The sequence below is a fragment of the Bombyx mandarina genome, chromosome A1 (assembly GCF_030267445.1).
Source record: "Bombyx mandarina strain Sakado chromosome A1, ASM3026744v2".
In the NCBI taxonomy this organism is placed as follows: domain Eukaryota; kingdom Metazoa; phylum Arthropoda; class Insecta; order Lepidoptera; family Bombycidae; genus Bombyx; species Bombyx mandarina.
In genome coordinates this window covers 11,500,318-11,517,029 of record NC_143234.1, presented here as the reverse complement: position 1 = coordinate 11,517,029, position 16,712 = coordinate 11,500,318, and the positions used below count along the sequence as shown (strand labels likewise).

The 16,712-nt window shown below is 39.4% G+C and overlaps 1 protein-coding gene across 1 annotated transcript; it reads right to left on the bottom strand.

Moving 5' to 3' along the window:
• Positions 1 to 3,197: 3,197 nt before the first annotated feature.
• LOC114240087 (carboxypeptidase B) lies at positions 3,198 to 6,495 on the bottom strand. Its single transcript, XM_028170518.2, has 4 exons — positions 6,260 to 6,495; positions 4,847 to 4,943; positions 3,869 to 4,180; positions 3,198 to 3,782 (listed from the first exon to the last, which is right to left on the bottom strand). Exons 1-4 carry the CDS (start codon positions 6,493 to 6,495, stop codon positions 3,198 to 3,200), a joined length of 1,230 nt encoding a protein of 409 aa, XP_028026319.2.
• Between the last annotated feature and the right edge of the window lie 10,217 nt (positions 6,496 to 16,712).

Below are 16,712 nucleotides of genomic sequence, written 5' to 3'. Positions count from 1 at the left end.
TATTCTCAATTTGACCACAAACTTGAAGGAATGACAAAAGTTTCACAATAAATAAAGAATATTTAAATGTGTGTGTGTGTGTCAAACACATGGTAGTATGTATAACGTTTTTATTTATTGATTTAAAGTATTTTTATGCATAATTTAAAAAAAAATGTATTCTGCACTCCTCTATATTCTCTATAAGTGTGGGAAATTTCATACCCCTCCGTCCGCGCAATTTTCGTAAAAAGGGGTACAAAGTTTTTGCTTCACGTATTAATATATAGATATAACCATTTAGTTTCACGTTTCGTTTGCCGGTTAGCCGTCAGAGGACCGTGGTATCTGAGGAACGCGAATCTTCATGACGATCTACAATTAGAATTGATATGGAAGTATCCGACGACAGCGTCAGAGTAGTGGCGATAACCCTCTTATCATGTCCGCCACTAATTACATAACCGACCTAGACAACGGGTAACGCAAACCCTCATTTTATCAGATCCTCCCAATCTACTTAGGTGCTTTTAGGGTGTTCAAATATCAGTCACTATTCTCATTGAACTCTTCAAATATGACGAATATTTCGAGATGCAGCATAGCCCACAAACACAACCCACTGAGTTTCTCACCGGATCTTCTCAATGGGTCGCGATTCCGTTGCGGTGGTAGATTCAGGGAAGCACCGCTCTTGCTTGAGCTAGTGTTACCAGATTTCTAGCCGTGACCTTAATAGATTGTGGTTTGTCTGCATATACTAGAGATTTCATGTAGCCCCACAGAGAGTAGTCGAGCAGTGTTAAGTCACACGATCTCAGTGGCCAGTTGATGTCGCCACCACGCCAGATGACGAAGCCTTCGAATTTCTCATCGAATAAAATTAATGTTTCCCGTACCTACCTTATGTTCAGTGGCGCCGTCCTATTGGAACTACACGCTTGTGTGATCCATGCCATCTATCCTAGGCCATCCAATATCGTTCGATATCGGTCGCCATTGACAGTGAGTACGGCTCCTAGCGCATCTTCGAAGAAATAAGGGCTGATGATATCGCCGGACAAGCGTGTAAAGTTCCATAGTGAAATTTCACTACTAAGTATGTGTTCATGCCATATTTGACAGCTATGGATTTACCAAGATGGCCGCTATGAGCTGATCGCATTACCAAGATAGCCGCTATGAGCTGATCGCATTACCAAGATGGTCGCTATGAGCTGATCGCTTTACCAAGATGGCCGCTATGAGCTGATCGCTTTACCAAGATGGCCGCTATGAGCCGTTAAAGTTCGCGCATCCCTATTGAAAAACCCAATACATATCCAGCACATATCTTCCATATTGATAATGCATGTGAACCTACAGCATAGGCTGCAGGTGAAATATTGACAGCGTAGTAGAGTCTACTAAAAAAATTCAACTCATGCTTTTTTACTTTTTGAATGAATTGGCTCTGGCATAGGTCTTTTTTAAAAAAAAATATTCATATTATCAATTTTATTCTTATTGACTCTAGTCAATAACTCAACAGTGTCAATGGACGTTCGCGTTATCCAATTTGACAATGACAATAACAACTTTGTAATACATATAATAAATTATTGGAATTCGATTACTTAAATGATATGATTTTACCACGTTGTCAATTAGCCTCATCATTGTGATGGTAGCCAATTGGTAAGCGAAATGTTTGTTTCGTAACAATTAGGAAGCTGTATAAAACAATTTAAGTACGGAAATTACTATTTGTTAATTAGTTTTTAAGTTTTGGAATGTGGCGTATGTCTATATGTTTAAATGTATTTTGTTAAATGTGTTTATATAATAATATTTGAGGCTTATATTCAATTTGTGTTTTTTTATTTGAATACGGATGACTACCTGTTTATTAGTTATATACCTATATTTAGTTAAACAACAAAACCTTTTATTTTTTCAAAAAATACTATTCGTAACATCGTTATGTCAATTTGATGACTGTCATATATATTTTCTTATTTTAAAATGAAATTAAATAAATAAATAAATAAATAAATAAATAAATAAAAATTTACTAACAATCACGCCACGTTAACTGGTCCCGTGATAAGTTCGTAAAGAACTTGTGTTACAGGTACTAGATAACGGATATAAATGTAAAATTTTTATTATACACATACATTTATTTAATATACATCCATAACCCTGGAAAATACATTTATATTTATCATACAAATATCTTCCCTTGGCGGGATTCGAACCCGCGACCCCCTTGTGTAGTGACCATGTCACTTGCCACTACACCAGACGGCCGTTTAAATTAGTGTGCCGGTGTGAATTAACCAAAAAGTACCGATTTTCCCACTTATATATTACTAATAAGTGGTGGGAAAGACTAATTCGAAGATACAGAAAACGAATCTATTTCTAAGAGACCTAAAATATACTTTAAAAACAAAATATGGAAAAGTTAGGGAAATCAGGCGTTTAGTAACAGAAATTGATGCGTGCGGATTGATGTAAATTATTGTAGAGATGCACAACTAAAGATTATAATACTATTTCTGCCATAAGCAACTGGTAGAGCATAGCAGCCGTCTACACTACACTTGATTGGATAGGATACAGCCTAAGGGTTTGAAAAGGATGTTCGTGACGGCTAGCCTGGTGTTGAATATTTCAACAATTGGTGGTCAGTGGATATTGATATCCTCAGTCAAAAAAAGGGGATAAAAGAAAGTGGAAGCTTCTACTTCGAGCTCTCTTGAAACAGATCGCTACGTGACAATAAAAAAAAGAAAAAATAACATTTTATGGACTAATAATTGATTTGAAATAAAAAAAATGCCTTTTTAGGTAGACGAGCATACAGCCCATTTGATTGTGTGTGGTTACCGTCGCCCATGGACGTCAGCAATGCCAGGAGCACAGCGAAGCCGCTGCCTACCGTTAAGCACTCTCCATAAGCCTCGTTTGAAGAAGAACATGTCATAGCGCTCGGGCAAACACCATGGAGGGGAGCTCATTCCAAAGCCGGACGGTACGCTGCAAAAAAGATCTCTGGAAACGCATTGGCTCCAGGTAGTACGGATGAACTCTACTCCGGTGGCGGGCAGTGTGATGGTAAAAACGAGATGATGGGATCATCTCAAACAATTCCTCAGATTACTCCCCATGGAACAGATGGAAGAAAGATTTTACGAAATAAAAAAGCAACATAATTAATGGTACAGCTTTTATTAAGCTCTAAATAAAATTCCGGATTTTCTGGCACCGGCTACAATGCCTTCCCAAGTTTCAGTAGCCACTTGTTTAATATAAATTGGATCCAAGAAGAATCCTCTACCGCCTCCTGGAAGCTCGTAGGTATATGACAGCGGCACCCAAACTGAATGGGCGTAGTCTTCAGAAGCTCCGGATGCTGCGTACCTCAATACGAGAGCTGCGTTTCCAACGACATATCTTGGGAAGTGGCTTAAAGCCTTAGTGTGGATTGCGTTTGCCATTTCAATACCAACGATGTGAAGACCAAGAGCGTGGTGTGATAAAGAGCCATCGTGTCCCCATGGGTACAAGATCATGCTGCCATGGCTATGAATAGTAAGGTATAGACTGATACGGGACAAGTGGTCATCCAAGATATCACGGACTATTCTAGTTTCAATCTCGGAGAAGGCCTTTGGTCCGCCGTAGTTCTCAGCGCAAGGGTTAGTACTCGTACCAACAGTGTTCCAATGGAAATCATAGTTTCGATTGCCGTCTACTCCCGGACACCTCTCTGTGTTGGGTGAAACGATTGATCTGGTCTTGCGCCAGAAACGTTGCTAAAAAAACAATGATATTTTGTAGTAAAATTTAAAAAACATTTTATAATTACGCAGATTCGTTAAGAACTTTGATATATAATTACCGTATTCAAAGAGAACGTGTATCCGTCGGGATTGGCAACAGGGAAAATGACCCAATCGAAATTATTCAACAGATCAGGCTCTGTCACGTCTTCAACTAGCTTGCGGATGGCCCAAGTAGCTACGGGGATCGTGGCCCATTCTCTGGCGTGGATGGCTGCGTCTATTACAACAACAGGTTTGCTCGCATCTTCGAAGTTTGTTGTGGAAATTTTCAGGTACTTGAGGTTTCGCCCTTCGGAAGTCCTTCCTGCATTAACCAATTTCACTAAATCGGGATAGCGTTGAGCAATGCCGTCTATGTACTCTTCAATCTGTAAGATGTTTTAGGAAGAAATTCTGGAGAAAATCAAACTGTCGTCGTGAATATAACATTAATTCCAAACACATTATCTATATCTATACTAATATTATAAAGAGGAAAGATTTGTTTGTTTGTTTGCTTCGAATAGGCTCCGAAACTACTGGACCGATTTGAAAAATTCTTTTTCCATTAGAAGCCGACATTGTCCCTGATGAACATAGGCTACTTTATTTTATTTTATTTTTATTTTATTTTTTGGTTTCATGTGTGTTTTAATGTTTCCGAAGCGAAGCGAGGGCGGGTCGCTAGTTTCAATTATACTTTCACGTAAATTCATCGGGTCTACCTTAATAATTAAAGAACCTTGAAGATAAATACTTTTACGGGAATAATAGGTTTACCAATCTTGCTAAACTAACCAAACAAATGGTTATGATGAAGTGAAAGGCGAGAGCGTTAGAATAATGCTCTTAGCCAGAAGATAAAATAGTGGTATATAAATTACAATAATGTAAAATTGTGGCGACCATAATTAATGTGGAATGACTAATGGGTTTTTAACTTTGACAAGAATCTTCAAGGATTCATAATCAATCTGACAAGGATCTTTTCAATATTCAAATTATTTTTTGGAAGATTCTACTCAAAGATTTATGATTCTGCCACACTCTCTTACCACTGGCCAATCATGGTAGCTGGTGTATGACAGTCTCTCTGTACTTCTCGTTTGGTTCCTTCTCAATTCCAAGATGGCGTCCTCGTAGTCAAGTTGCCTGTAAGATTATTAAGAAAGATGATGAATATGGTATGATGATATTTAAAACCTGACCTGGACTTCACTGTTCCTTTGTTTTGCTGTAGACTCATCTATAGTTAGCCGGTAACAGAACTGTTAGAAATCGCCAAGTGAACCTCTGTTTAAAACCCAAATATATATACCTATCTCGCTTTTTACTGGTGGTAGGGCCTCTTGTGAGTCCGCACGGGTTGGTACCACCACTTCGTCTGTTTCTGCCGTGAAGCAGTAATGCGTTTCGGTCTGAAGGGTGGGATAGCCGTTGGAACTATACTGAGACCTTAGAACTTATATCTCAAGGTGGGTGGCGCATTTACGTTATAGATGTCTATGCGCTCCAGTAACCATGTAACACCAGGTGGGCTGTGAGCTCGTCCATCCACCTAAGTAATAAAAAAAAGAACACATTCGAAAAAAAAAATGCTGGTACTTATCTTATCGTAGAATTTAGGAGCTGGGCGAACAATTGCTCGAGATTTCGACCCTTAGTATTTTTTTGAAGGCTCATATTACACTAATTACAACATAATTCCGGTTCGAAAAGTGGGGGTTAGTAATGTTACTATAAAACTGAGATTCAGAACTCTAATCTCCAGTTAGATGGCAGTATATAAGTTGTTGATGACTATTCACTTCGTACTTCACACCAGCTGAGTCGTGGAAGCGATCACCGATCTTTCAAACAAATAAAACGGGTTGTCTATTATTGTTAAAACTTGTAATGACAAACAATTGTACTTTTAATTTACGGGAATGTATAACACGGGGCAACACCAAATTTGACTTTGATTGCAAAGCATAAAATTTCGATATTTTAGATCGTAATTAGACGAAAGAAAAATGCATGGCATGAAACAGTTTGCTTTTGAACTTTAATAAATTGACCACATATGAAACAAAATGCATCAGCGTCGTATTTACACTTTCGTGACATTTTAAGTTTTTCTGGGCTTGTACAAAACACCTGGTCGTTGTTTATGACTCGAGTGCCATCTGGTGGCACTGTGTAAACGTAAACACCCCACTCGCATAGCGCGGTTTTTTTGAAAGTATTAAAATTAACTAAAATTTATAAAAAAATTGAAAAATGAGTATTATTTCTAAAGCAAACTTTATACAAACAAAGGTATTTTATTTTCGTTTTTGTGAATAATTAACCGCAAAAACCTAGTATAAACGTTAGGACAAAGAACGAATTTTTTTTTGTAGAGTAGCGTAATTCAATATCACGGCCCCTAAAGGCTTATTCTGATTCCTACAATTTAAAGACTTAGAGATTTAAATGTAACTTACGCTTTCACATCGTCAACATGTATTCTGTACTTGATGCCGTATTTATCGAGAGCATCCAAGAAGCTCTCCTGGTACTCCGGCTTAACCAGAACCAGTCCGTCCCTTCCGAATATCGGCCGGGTCAGAACATCAATTTGATACTCATTCTCCAAGGAAGCGAGTGCTTGGAACTCATTCTCGTGTGAAGGTGATATGTAGTACGATTTGTATCTGGAAAGGATCAATAAATGATTCATTCGTCACAGTAAGTAAGGATTTTTAGGAAGGATGTAGATTTTACTGGTGGTAGGACCTCTTGAGAGTTCGCGCGGGTGGGTACCACCACCCTGCTTATTTCTGCCGTGAAGCAGTAATGCGTTTCGGTTTGAAGGGTGGGGCAGCCGTTGTAACTATACTTGAGACCTTAGAACTTATATCTCAAGGTGGGTGGCGCATTTACGTTGTGGATGTCTATGGGCTCCAGTAACCACTTAACACCAGGTGGGCTGTGAGCTCGTCCACCAATCTAAGCAATAAAAAAAAAATGATAGGTTGAAAGATGATAGATATAGAGAAGAATATGTAACTATACTGAGACCTTAGAACTTATATCTCAAGGTGAGTGGCGCATTTGCGCTGTAAATGTCTATGGGCTCAGTAACGACTTAACACCAGGTGGGCTGTGAGCTCATCCACCCATCTAAGCAATAAATAAAAAAAAACGCTTTTGGAGAGGCTCTAATGAGAAATCAATTAGAATTTAGTGTTTCCTTTGGGTTTCATATGTTCTAAAGGTTATTATAAATGCTTTTACAGTTTAGTCTAAGGTTTCACGGTTACGAGTCGCGACCAAGGTGCCCTTAATCAGTACGCCCTAGTCAACGTGACCAGGAAAACTCTAAAGTATTCGAAATGTGGGAGATAGTGTTGTCACGCTTAATTAAACTGTAATAAGCCTACGTAGGATTTTCGGGTTTGTCGGTCCAGTTGGGAGAAAGAAGGGTGACTATCTCGAAATACTACTCATCACCGGCAAAGCGGAAGGAAAGAGGCTTAGAGGGCGTAGTCCTATGCGCTGATCCGATCAAATTAAGACGACATTGGACTCCAGCATGAAAGTCGCTATCTACTGTGCAGAGGATTGAAAAGAATGGAGGGACATAGTCCGAACAAAAAATGCTCCGTACTGGTCCCGACCCTCAGCACTGAGGAACATGACAAACGGAGGAGGAGTTTTCACTATTTAATTTTTACTTTAAAGTAGTATCATATATCATATGAAATCTACGACGCAGCGGAGTCAAAATTACTGGTGGTAGGACCTCTTGTGTGTCTGCATGGGTAGGTACCAGCACCCTGCCTATTTCTGCCGTGAAGCAGTAATGCGTTTCGTTTCGAAGGGTGGGGCAGCCGTTGTAACTATACTGAGACCTTAGAACTTATATCTCAAGGTGGGTGGCGCATTTACGTTGTACATGTCTATGGTCTCCGGTAACCACTTAACACCTCGCGGGCTGGGAGCTCGTCCACCCATCTAAGCAATAAATAGAAAAAAAATGCGTTATCTGCTTAAAAAACAAACAGAAACGTATTTTTTTTTAAGTACCGTATTAAATGTAAACATTTAAATTGAATTAATCACTTTCAGAAACATAATTGATTGCTGATGTTGTTAATCAAACAAGATTATGAATAAAATTATCACATTTCGATCGAAATCTAATTTCAACTTACTCGTAAGATACCTAAAGTGCCAACGATCAACAAATAAGTCCTTAAAATCGAACGCACCGTTTGTTATCAACTATATCCGTGTGCGTAATACGAATTTACATGTGTACACTCATGACAAATGGTATTATTAGTTTGTGAATATAAGCCATTCATGTATTCAACGACAATGACGTCATATGTTTTTTTATTGCTTAGATGGGTGGACGAGCTCACAGCCCACCTGGTGTTAAGTGGTTCCTGGAGCCCACAGACGTCTACGACGTAAATTCGCCACCCACCTTGAGATATAAGTTCTAAGGTCTTAAGTATAGTTACAACGGCTGTCCCACCCTTCAAACCGAAACGCATTACTGCTTCGCGGCAGAAATAGGCAGGGTGGTGGTACCTACCCGCGCGGACTCACAAGAGGTCCTACCACCAGTAAAAAATGTTATCAACTTGGGTCCAGTCGAATTTAGTACATAATTCGTGCTGAAATTTAAAACAGCAACTGCTCGGTTCCGTGTTATTGCACTGATGCGGTCTGGCATAAGCTATATTGCGGCTTTACAATAGCGATTAAACGTTAATTTTAATACTAAATGAAGATACGTAGGACGATTTGTGAAATTTATTTAATACTAGCTGACCCGTCAGACTTTGTAGTGCCTCAATCTATAAATAAAAGACAAAAGGAATCCGTCCGATGGGAGACACATCAAAGGGAAAACAAAATTGTTTATTTTTATTTAATTCCGAGCATTTTCATATTTATCTACCTTTTAAACCTTTTCTGGACTTCCACAAATAATTCAAGACCAAAATTAGCCAAATCGGTCCAGCCGTTCTCGAGTTTTAGCGAGACTAACGAGCAGCAATTTATTTTTATATATATAGATAGATAGCACTATCGTGAATACCAAGAATATAATAATAAATACATATGGAATAGCAAAACACTTTTTTTTTGTTTCATGTGAAGTTTTGTATCAATCAACACCACGATCAACAAAGAATTTCATAAAACTCATAATGGAAGGATTAGTACATAGTTAATGGGATAATTAAATTGTTTAAAATATTTTTGATTTACTCCCTTATCTGCCCCTTTAATATCTTATCTCATAAAGGTGCTGACCGGGCATGGATGTACCTTCACCTTTACGAAGTCGTCGTGGCCTAAAAGATAAGACGTCCGGTGCATTCGTGTTGAGCGATGCACCGGTGTTCGAATCCCAGGCGGGTACCAATTTTTCTAATGAAATACGTACTCAAGGCTCCACTAACCACTTAACATCAGGTGGGCTGTGAGCTCGTCCACCCATCTAAACAATAAAAAAAAAAGAATAGAAGCTGAGCCAACGACGAGGTGTCACCATTACGGATACGACTTAGACATTGAGGAGCATACGCTCGCTGTCTGCCCCACTTGGGAGGAGCAGCGCCGTGTCCTGATCGCAAAGGTAGGACCGGACTTGTCGCTGCCTGGCGTCGTGGCGTCGATGCTTGGCGGCGACGAGTCCTCGAAGGCTATGCTCGACTTCTGCGAGTTCACTATCTCGCGGAAGGAGGCGGCGGGGCGAGTGAGGCAAAGCTTTCCTGGCTTCCAGGGTCGGGACTAGGGTTCCATTCGTGACCCGGCCCCTAAGAGCTTCGGGCTCTACCCCTTTGTGCGGGGAGGGATCAGGCGTGGGGCAGCGTGCGCGGCACGCTCGCCCGTGATAGGAAGCCGAGTGATGGTAGGCTGTGTTCCCCCGAACGCTCCGGGGGGAGCTGTAGCGCGGTGCCATCAAGGCAGTCTCCCGACCCGCAGACCGAGGGAACTGGTGGCCGTGTCGCTGGCGGCCGCCGGTCCGGTGTTTGGGGGACGGCGTAATGGATGTAATATGCTGTTCGTCAACCCTGTCCCGTCGTATTAATGGCGACGACTGGGCTCCGGCCCGGTCCGGGGTGGGGTTCTGGCTGTGAGCGGCAGGAGTTTTTGGTGAGGTTCAACTCCCACATACCGGATCACCGGATCGGATAGTTAAATATTATGACTTGATACCGGTGGCTCGGCGTCTTGTGTGCCCGCACGGGTAGGTACCATCACCCTAATCATTCGACCGTGAAGCAGTAATAATGCGTTGCGACTTGAATGGTTGGGCACTGTTGTACTGTAAAAACTGAGACCTTAGAACTAGTGGTAGGACCTCTCGTGAGTCCGCATGGGTGGGTACCACCGCCCTGCCTATTTTCTGCCGTGAAGCAGTAATGTGTTTCGGTTTGAAGGGTGGGGCAGGTGTTGTAACCATACTGAGACCTTAGAACTTATATCTCAAGGTAGGTGGCGGCTTTTACGTTGTAGATGTCTAATGGCTCCGGTAACTACTTAACACCAGGTGGGCTGTGAGCTCGTCTAGCCGTTTTAGTCATGTAAAAGAATGCCCACGGCAAGTGATATGTCTTTATGATTCTATTCGAAGTCACCACACACTCAAACCATTTACTTATTTTTTAAGGCAAACATCACTATACTAATCATGATGATGAAAGAACAATTGTTTTGTTATCAAGTTAATTGTGATGAATAAATTACACATGAATACTACTTTTATTTTAGTATAAATTATGGAAAAAAAAATTCAGATATTTGAGATTTTCTGGCGTGACTGATCAGCTAAAGGTGAGCGTCGTAAGGGAAATGAGAAACGACGGTAAATAGCTTTGTGAGATGAGGAACTAGGTTGTTATTACTACCATATGGGTGACCTTACAATGCGCTTTTCTACCAAAAAAAGAATGCTGAAGCTGCTGGGATTTCTCAGAAACGACTTCCAAGCTTATGAAAACTTCGAATGCGTTGGCAATACAAAGAAATCAATAGCAATAAAATGTATTTGACTCATAATTATAAGGATAATGACGTAGCGAGATATTTTAATTGGTTCTAAATTATATTGGAAAACATAAACAAAATACTAGTATTTTCTTGAAATTCATACCATAAAGTACTATTAGTACTGTATAAGAAAATACTAGATGATGACCGAGCTTTGCTCTTTTTTTTTTTTGATAACGCCATCTTGTTGTGTCTTTTAAGCGGTTAGTTGCCCTCAATTAAGAAAAATAGTATTATTATTCGCCAATAGATGCCGGGAAGAGTTGATTATTGAATACACGAATAAAACAACATTTTCTGAAAATAAATCGTAGCTAGATCGATTTATCGCCACCGAAATCCCCTGTATACTAAATTTTATGAAAATCGTTGGAGCCGTTTCCGAGATTATATACATTAATATACAAGAATTGCTCGTTTAAAGGTATAAGATAAATAAACTATTTACAATAATAGTTTTAGAATATATACTAAGTTAGCTGTTTCTTGTCTTTTGTGAGTATAAGTAAAAACAAATTTAAACTCACCCAATGTACATCTCGTGTTTTGCATACGCAAAAGCGAAAGCACAAAGCAGAATAAGTGAATTCATGGTATTATGTTAATTGTTTTTGAAACGAAAAATAATTTACATTTATTTTTATATAACCCGATATTGGTAAGTATTGATAAAATGCTATTGATAAAAATCTCTAGTGAAAAATACAAGATTTCTTAGCTTAATACCATAATTATTTTGATTAATAGGTAATTTTATGTTTTTTTTTATTGCCTTTGTAGACAGACGAGCATACGGCCCACCTGATGGCAAGTGGTCACCGTCGCTCATGGACATCAGCAATGCCAGGGGCAAAGACAAGCCGCTGCCTACTATTAAGTACTCTCCGCAAGCCTCGTTTGAAGAAGGACATGTCATAGCGCTCGGGAAACACCGTGGAGGGGAGTTCATTCCAAAGCCGGATGGTACGTGGCAAAAAAGATCTTTGGAAACGCACTGTCGATGAACGCAGCGGTTCCAGATAATATGCACGAACTCTGCTCCGATGGCGGGAGGTGCGATGATAAAAAGGAGATGAGGGGATCATCTCGAATAATTCCTCAGAGCATTCCCCATGGACCATACGGTATAAAACACAGAGAGAACCGAAGTCCCTCCGTAGACCCAGAGGTTCCAAGCGATCCGCGAGAGCGGGACTATCGACCATCCGAACAGTCCATTTCTGTATGGAGTCAAATGGAAGTAGCTGGTATTTGGGAGCCCCGGCCCAGAGGTGAGAGCAGTACTCCACGCGAGGCTGGACCTACGCTTTATAAAGCGCAAGCCTCTGCCCAGGCGTGAAATACCGCTTCAATACTAATAATAAGTTTGCAACGATTTTATTATGGTGAATACTACAGTTTGTTTTGTTTATTAACCCATAATCTTCTTCTAGCTCTTATCCCATAAGGACGAAACAACATGTTTCTGTTGTATTTATAGGCTACAGTTTTATTATTTATATCTGAAAGCTAAATAGAAATTAGTGGAGGGTTTAACAAAAGACAGACGTTATCCATTGAGTGTCTCTACGCTAAGACTCTCTACTGCGTTGTGGGCCAGAGAAACATAAATACGAGACAATAGTTGGCATCCAGAAATATCTCACGAAAAACCTATGATTTCGAGGCAAAGCCTTTCCTCACGGTGGTGATAGTTAAAATCACTGATTGCTAGATCAACAAGATTAAACTGGTGGTAGGACCTTTTATGTTTTCGTTTTCGCTTAAAATTTCGTGAGGTCTAGACAAGTTTAATTGTCTACTTTTACGGTCCGAATGAATGAATGAATGAATAGCCTTTTATCGAGACCCATATTACAATTATATGATTAAAAAAAATATATAAAAAACTTAATGTAAAAATTTTATATAAAAAATTTAAATTTAATGTAAGCCATAATCTAGGCTTTTATTTGAATTTCACATATTTTCTGTAGATCTGTTTGCCAATCGACAAAGACCTCCTCCAACCCTTTCCACTCATGTCTTTCTTGAGCCACTCTGTTTTATGTGACGCCTGCAACTTGTCTCATGTCGTCATCTCATATTTTCTAACACTTATCTTTTTATTTTCTCTAAGATACCATCGTGTCACATTTTTTTATTACCATAAGCCCTGCCCAACATCATTTAAGCCATCTAATTTTGCACGCTATGTCTATAACCTTTGTTTTGCTTCTTATTACACGGTTACTCAATCAGTCTGACTTTTTCACATTTATCATACTCCTCTCCATTGCACGTTGGCACGATGCGAGTTTGTTAATCGTGTTTTGTGATAAGGCCAATGTTTTGCTGCCGTACATAATTAACTTGAATGGTTACAATTCGTACATAGCTAACTATGCTCTATGTTGACCCACTACTACAACTGTTTAGAGCGGCTTCTGAATGATTGGCTGCAGCGGTAGCACGCGTTTTTATACAAGCGGGGACAAAATATGTTAACATGCAGTGCATACACAAGCGCGGGCCGCTAGAATTACTACAATGCAGTGCACGCCGATTACACGGGTCGCTTTAAAATTGTGCATCTTTTATTAATGTGTTACAGAACTGGTAGTATGCAAGTGTTAAAAAGTTTGCTTTTTATGTTCATATGAAGATTTTTATCTTTCATAATCTCTTTCAAGCCCCAATACCTTCTCCAGCCATTACTGCTTCACGGCGGAAATAGGCGGGGTGGTGGTACCTACCCGTGCGGACTCCCAAGAGGTCCTACCACCAGTGATTACGCAAATTATAATTTTGCGGGTTTGATTTTTATTACACGATGTTATTCCTTCACCGTGGAAGTCAATCGTGAACATTGGTTGAGTACGTATTTCATTAGAAAAATTTGTACCCGCCTGCGGGATTCGAACACCGGTGCATCGCTACATTCGAATGCACCGGACGTCTTATCCTTTAGGCCACAACGACTTCAAAATAATGTGTAATCAATTTGGTTGTTTCCTAAGTTCACGTATGTGATTTCTCTCTACGTTTGTCATTGCTTGCTTGCTTTGCACTTGCTTTCCGCTGATAGTTCGTTTATCATTCTTGTTATGTCTTCCGGAGATTTTGATAATAACATGATATCATCTGCGAATCTCAAGTGAATCAATGAGACACCGTTTACATTGATACCGAGATTTTCGCAATTTAGAGCTCTGAATATTAATTCTAGTACTTTTACGGTCTAATCCTGTATATATTATTTAATTATTTTTTTGTATTTTTTACGTCGTTCATTTTGGTCACCCAGACTATGAACCGGGATATCCTACTGGGCCGGAATCAGGTTGCCGGATCAAAACGCGAAACATCACTAACCGGTCGCTCTTTAGTTATGTCCGCTCTGCGGCAAACAACAATCCTGGAATAGCACCGCGTAAAGTCAGCCTTTCCTGCCGCTCCAAGCTGCCACCGAGACAGGGGCCTTCTACAGAGGCAGGAACTTGGTATAGCCCCTCCTAGCGGCGGGGTATCTTAATCGCGACATAAATAGTGGCACACCTTCGTTGGCACATTGACAGACTTTAGATTGGCGTGCAAGTTTATTTTTAGTTTGGTTCCGGTAGTAATGCTTGGGTTGTGGTTATACTAATGGTTAGGTTTTGATATTAATGCTTTTATCGATAATAAGACTTAGCATCGCTCATGCATACTCACAATTAGCCTTATTTTATTATGTGATTAGGTGGACATATGATATATTATGATAAAATCCATCCGTATATCTAATTGTCATACATTTAGTTATCATTTAAGTATTAAGTGCTCAATAAGCCTATTATCACTGATAGAATATTTTTTCGTAGCATCATTTATGTATTATATTTACATAATGTTTTATTTTATCTAATATATAAAATTCTCGTGTCACGGTGTGCGTGATTGAACTCCTCCGAAATGGCTCGACCGATTTTCGTGAATCTTAGCGTGCATATTGGCCAGGATAGAGAATCGGACAACATCTATTTTTCATCCCCCTAAACGTTAAGGGTAGTCCACCCCGAAATTTTGTTTTTTAATTTTAGACAAAAAAAAATGTTTTTATTTTTTTATGATACAACATACTAAAATACACACAACCCAAAAATTTCACCCCTCTACGATCAACCTCAATTTTTTATTTGTTAATTATAAACTTGAATTTTTTTGGCAAGATTTATTTATTTATTTTGTCATGTCTTAAAATAAAAAAAATCATATGACTCTCAATTTTCACTATCATACGATCAACAGCTATTTTGCCATCCCGATTTTTTTTTTTTTATTCTATGCACAGATCCGCAATAAGCTTGTAAGATGGCAATCAAATATTATAATTGTAGTACGATAAATTCTTATTCAGAGTTTATAATTTCAAGTTCTTTTAATTATGATTATTTTTTAATTCAATTTGATCTCCCGCCCTCGCCGATCGACTACTGATCAACTATCAATCGATCAGTGATCCCCGCCAGATGTCACCACTCATCCAGCAAACATCACGTAGTAGGGATGAGGACGAAGCCGGTCTCCTGTCTTACTCACTATACATTTTTCAGCCATGTTTTTTGGTTTTATTTGTGTATCAATCATAGCTTGCCAGCCATGTTTTTTTGGTTTTATTTGTCTATCAATAGTATGTTCAGTAGGTCTGAGAATCGGCTACTATCTATTTTTCATACCCCTAAGTGATAAGGGTTGTCCACCCCGAACATTTATTTTTTATTTTTATTTTTTGGATATATATTTTTTTTGGTTATAATGAGGTATTATGTGGTTGAATGAGGTTTTTTTTTCTACACTAGAATTTCCCTAGAAATCTTATTTAAGGCAACACAACGTTTGCCGGGTCAGCTAGTATTATATAAAACCTTCTTCGATTGAATAACCTGCAGACGTCACAAAACGTTAGAGCGTCACACAACCTCAGTAAAGTAACTTTACAAGAGGGAAGAAGAAGAATCACACTCACCATCAGCTCAGACCTAATCAACCTAATCCTGCAGCTCATCACCCCTGCTTCAATAGGCAAGGAGTTACAAGCCCGGGCAGAGCGGTTTCCCCGAGGCCCGTCCCGCGCCACTGTAAGGAGACGCGACGACTCGATAGTAAGTAACTTTACTGAGGTTTGTGACGCTGTGACGCTTTGTGAGGTCTGTAGGTTATTCAAACGAGGAAGCTTTTAAAAGTTTGTAGCCAACGATTATTTAAAGTCCAGACATCTAAAAGATTTTTCTGCCTCATTTGGTCGATAGAAGTAAAGGACATGATTAAGGATTTGCGGCTTCGCAAGGCACCCGGGTCCGAAAGCGTATTCAACCGGGTCATTAAGCTTCTACCCGCCCAACTCATCGTGATGTTGGCATCCATTTGCCGCTACGATGAACTGCATAGTTCTCGCAATGTGGAAAGAAGCGAACGCTATCAGCATACAAAAGGCTTGTAAACCAAAAATCACACCAAAGATCATCCCGCCAGTGATCGACTGATTAACTTTCTCTTACAACTTAGCTCAATGGACAAGTAAAAAAAAAAACTGTAATCAAAAATTGTAATCTTGAGATGTATTTTGTTTCACATTGGGAAGAAATCACTGGCCGCGCGTTCTTCTAATAGCCCTTTGGGCTAACAGCGAATAGGTAGTAAAAACAAGTAAGAATTAATAAGTGGAAAGTGCGCATGTGTATGTAAACCCTTACGGAAACACAACCGGCTAGGGAAACCACTTTCTCGCTGATGACGACATTTTTTAATCTTGTTTGAAGAAAGATATGTCATAGCCTTCAAGGATCATTATGGGGGCTATTTGAAAAAACCAATTGTAAGAGCTTAGCTTATTTATTTTTATTTAAATGAAAAACCTCT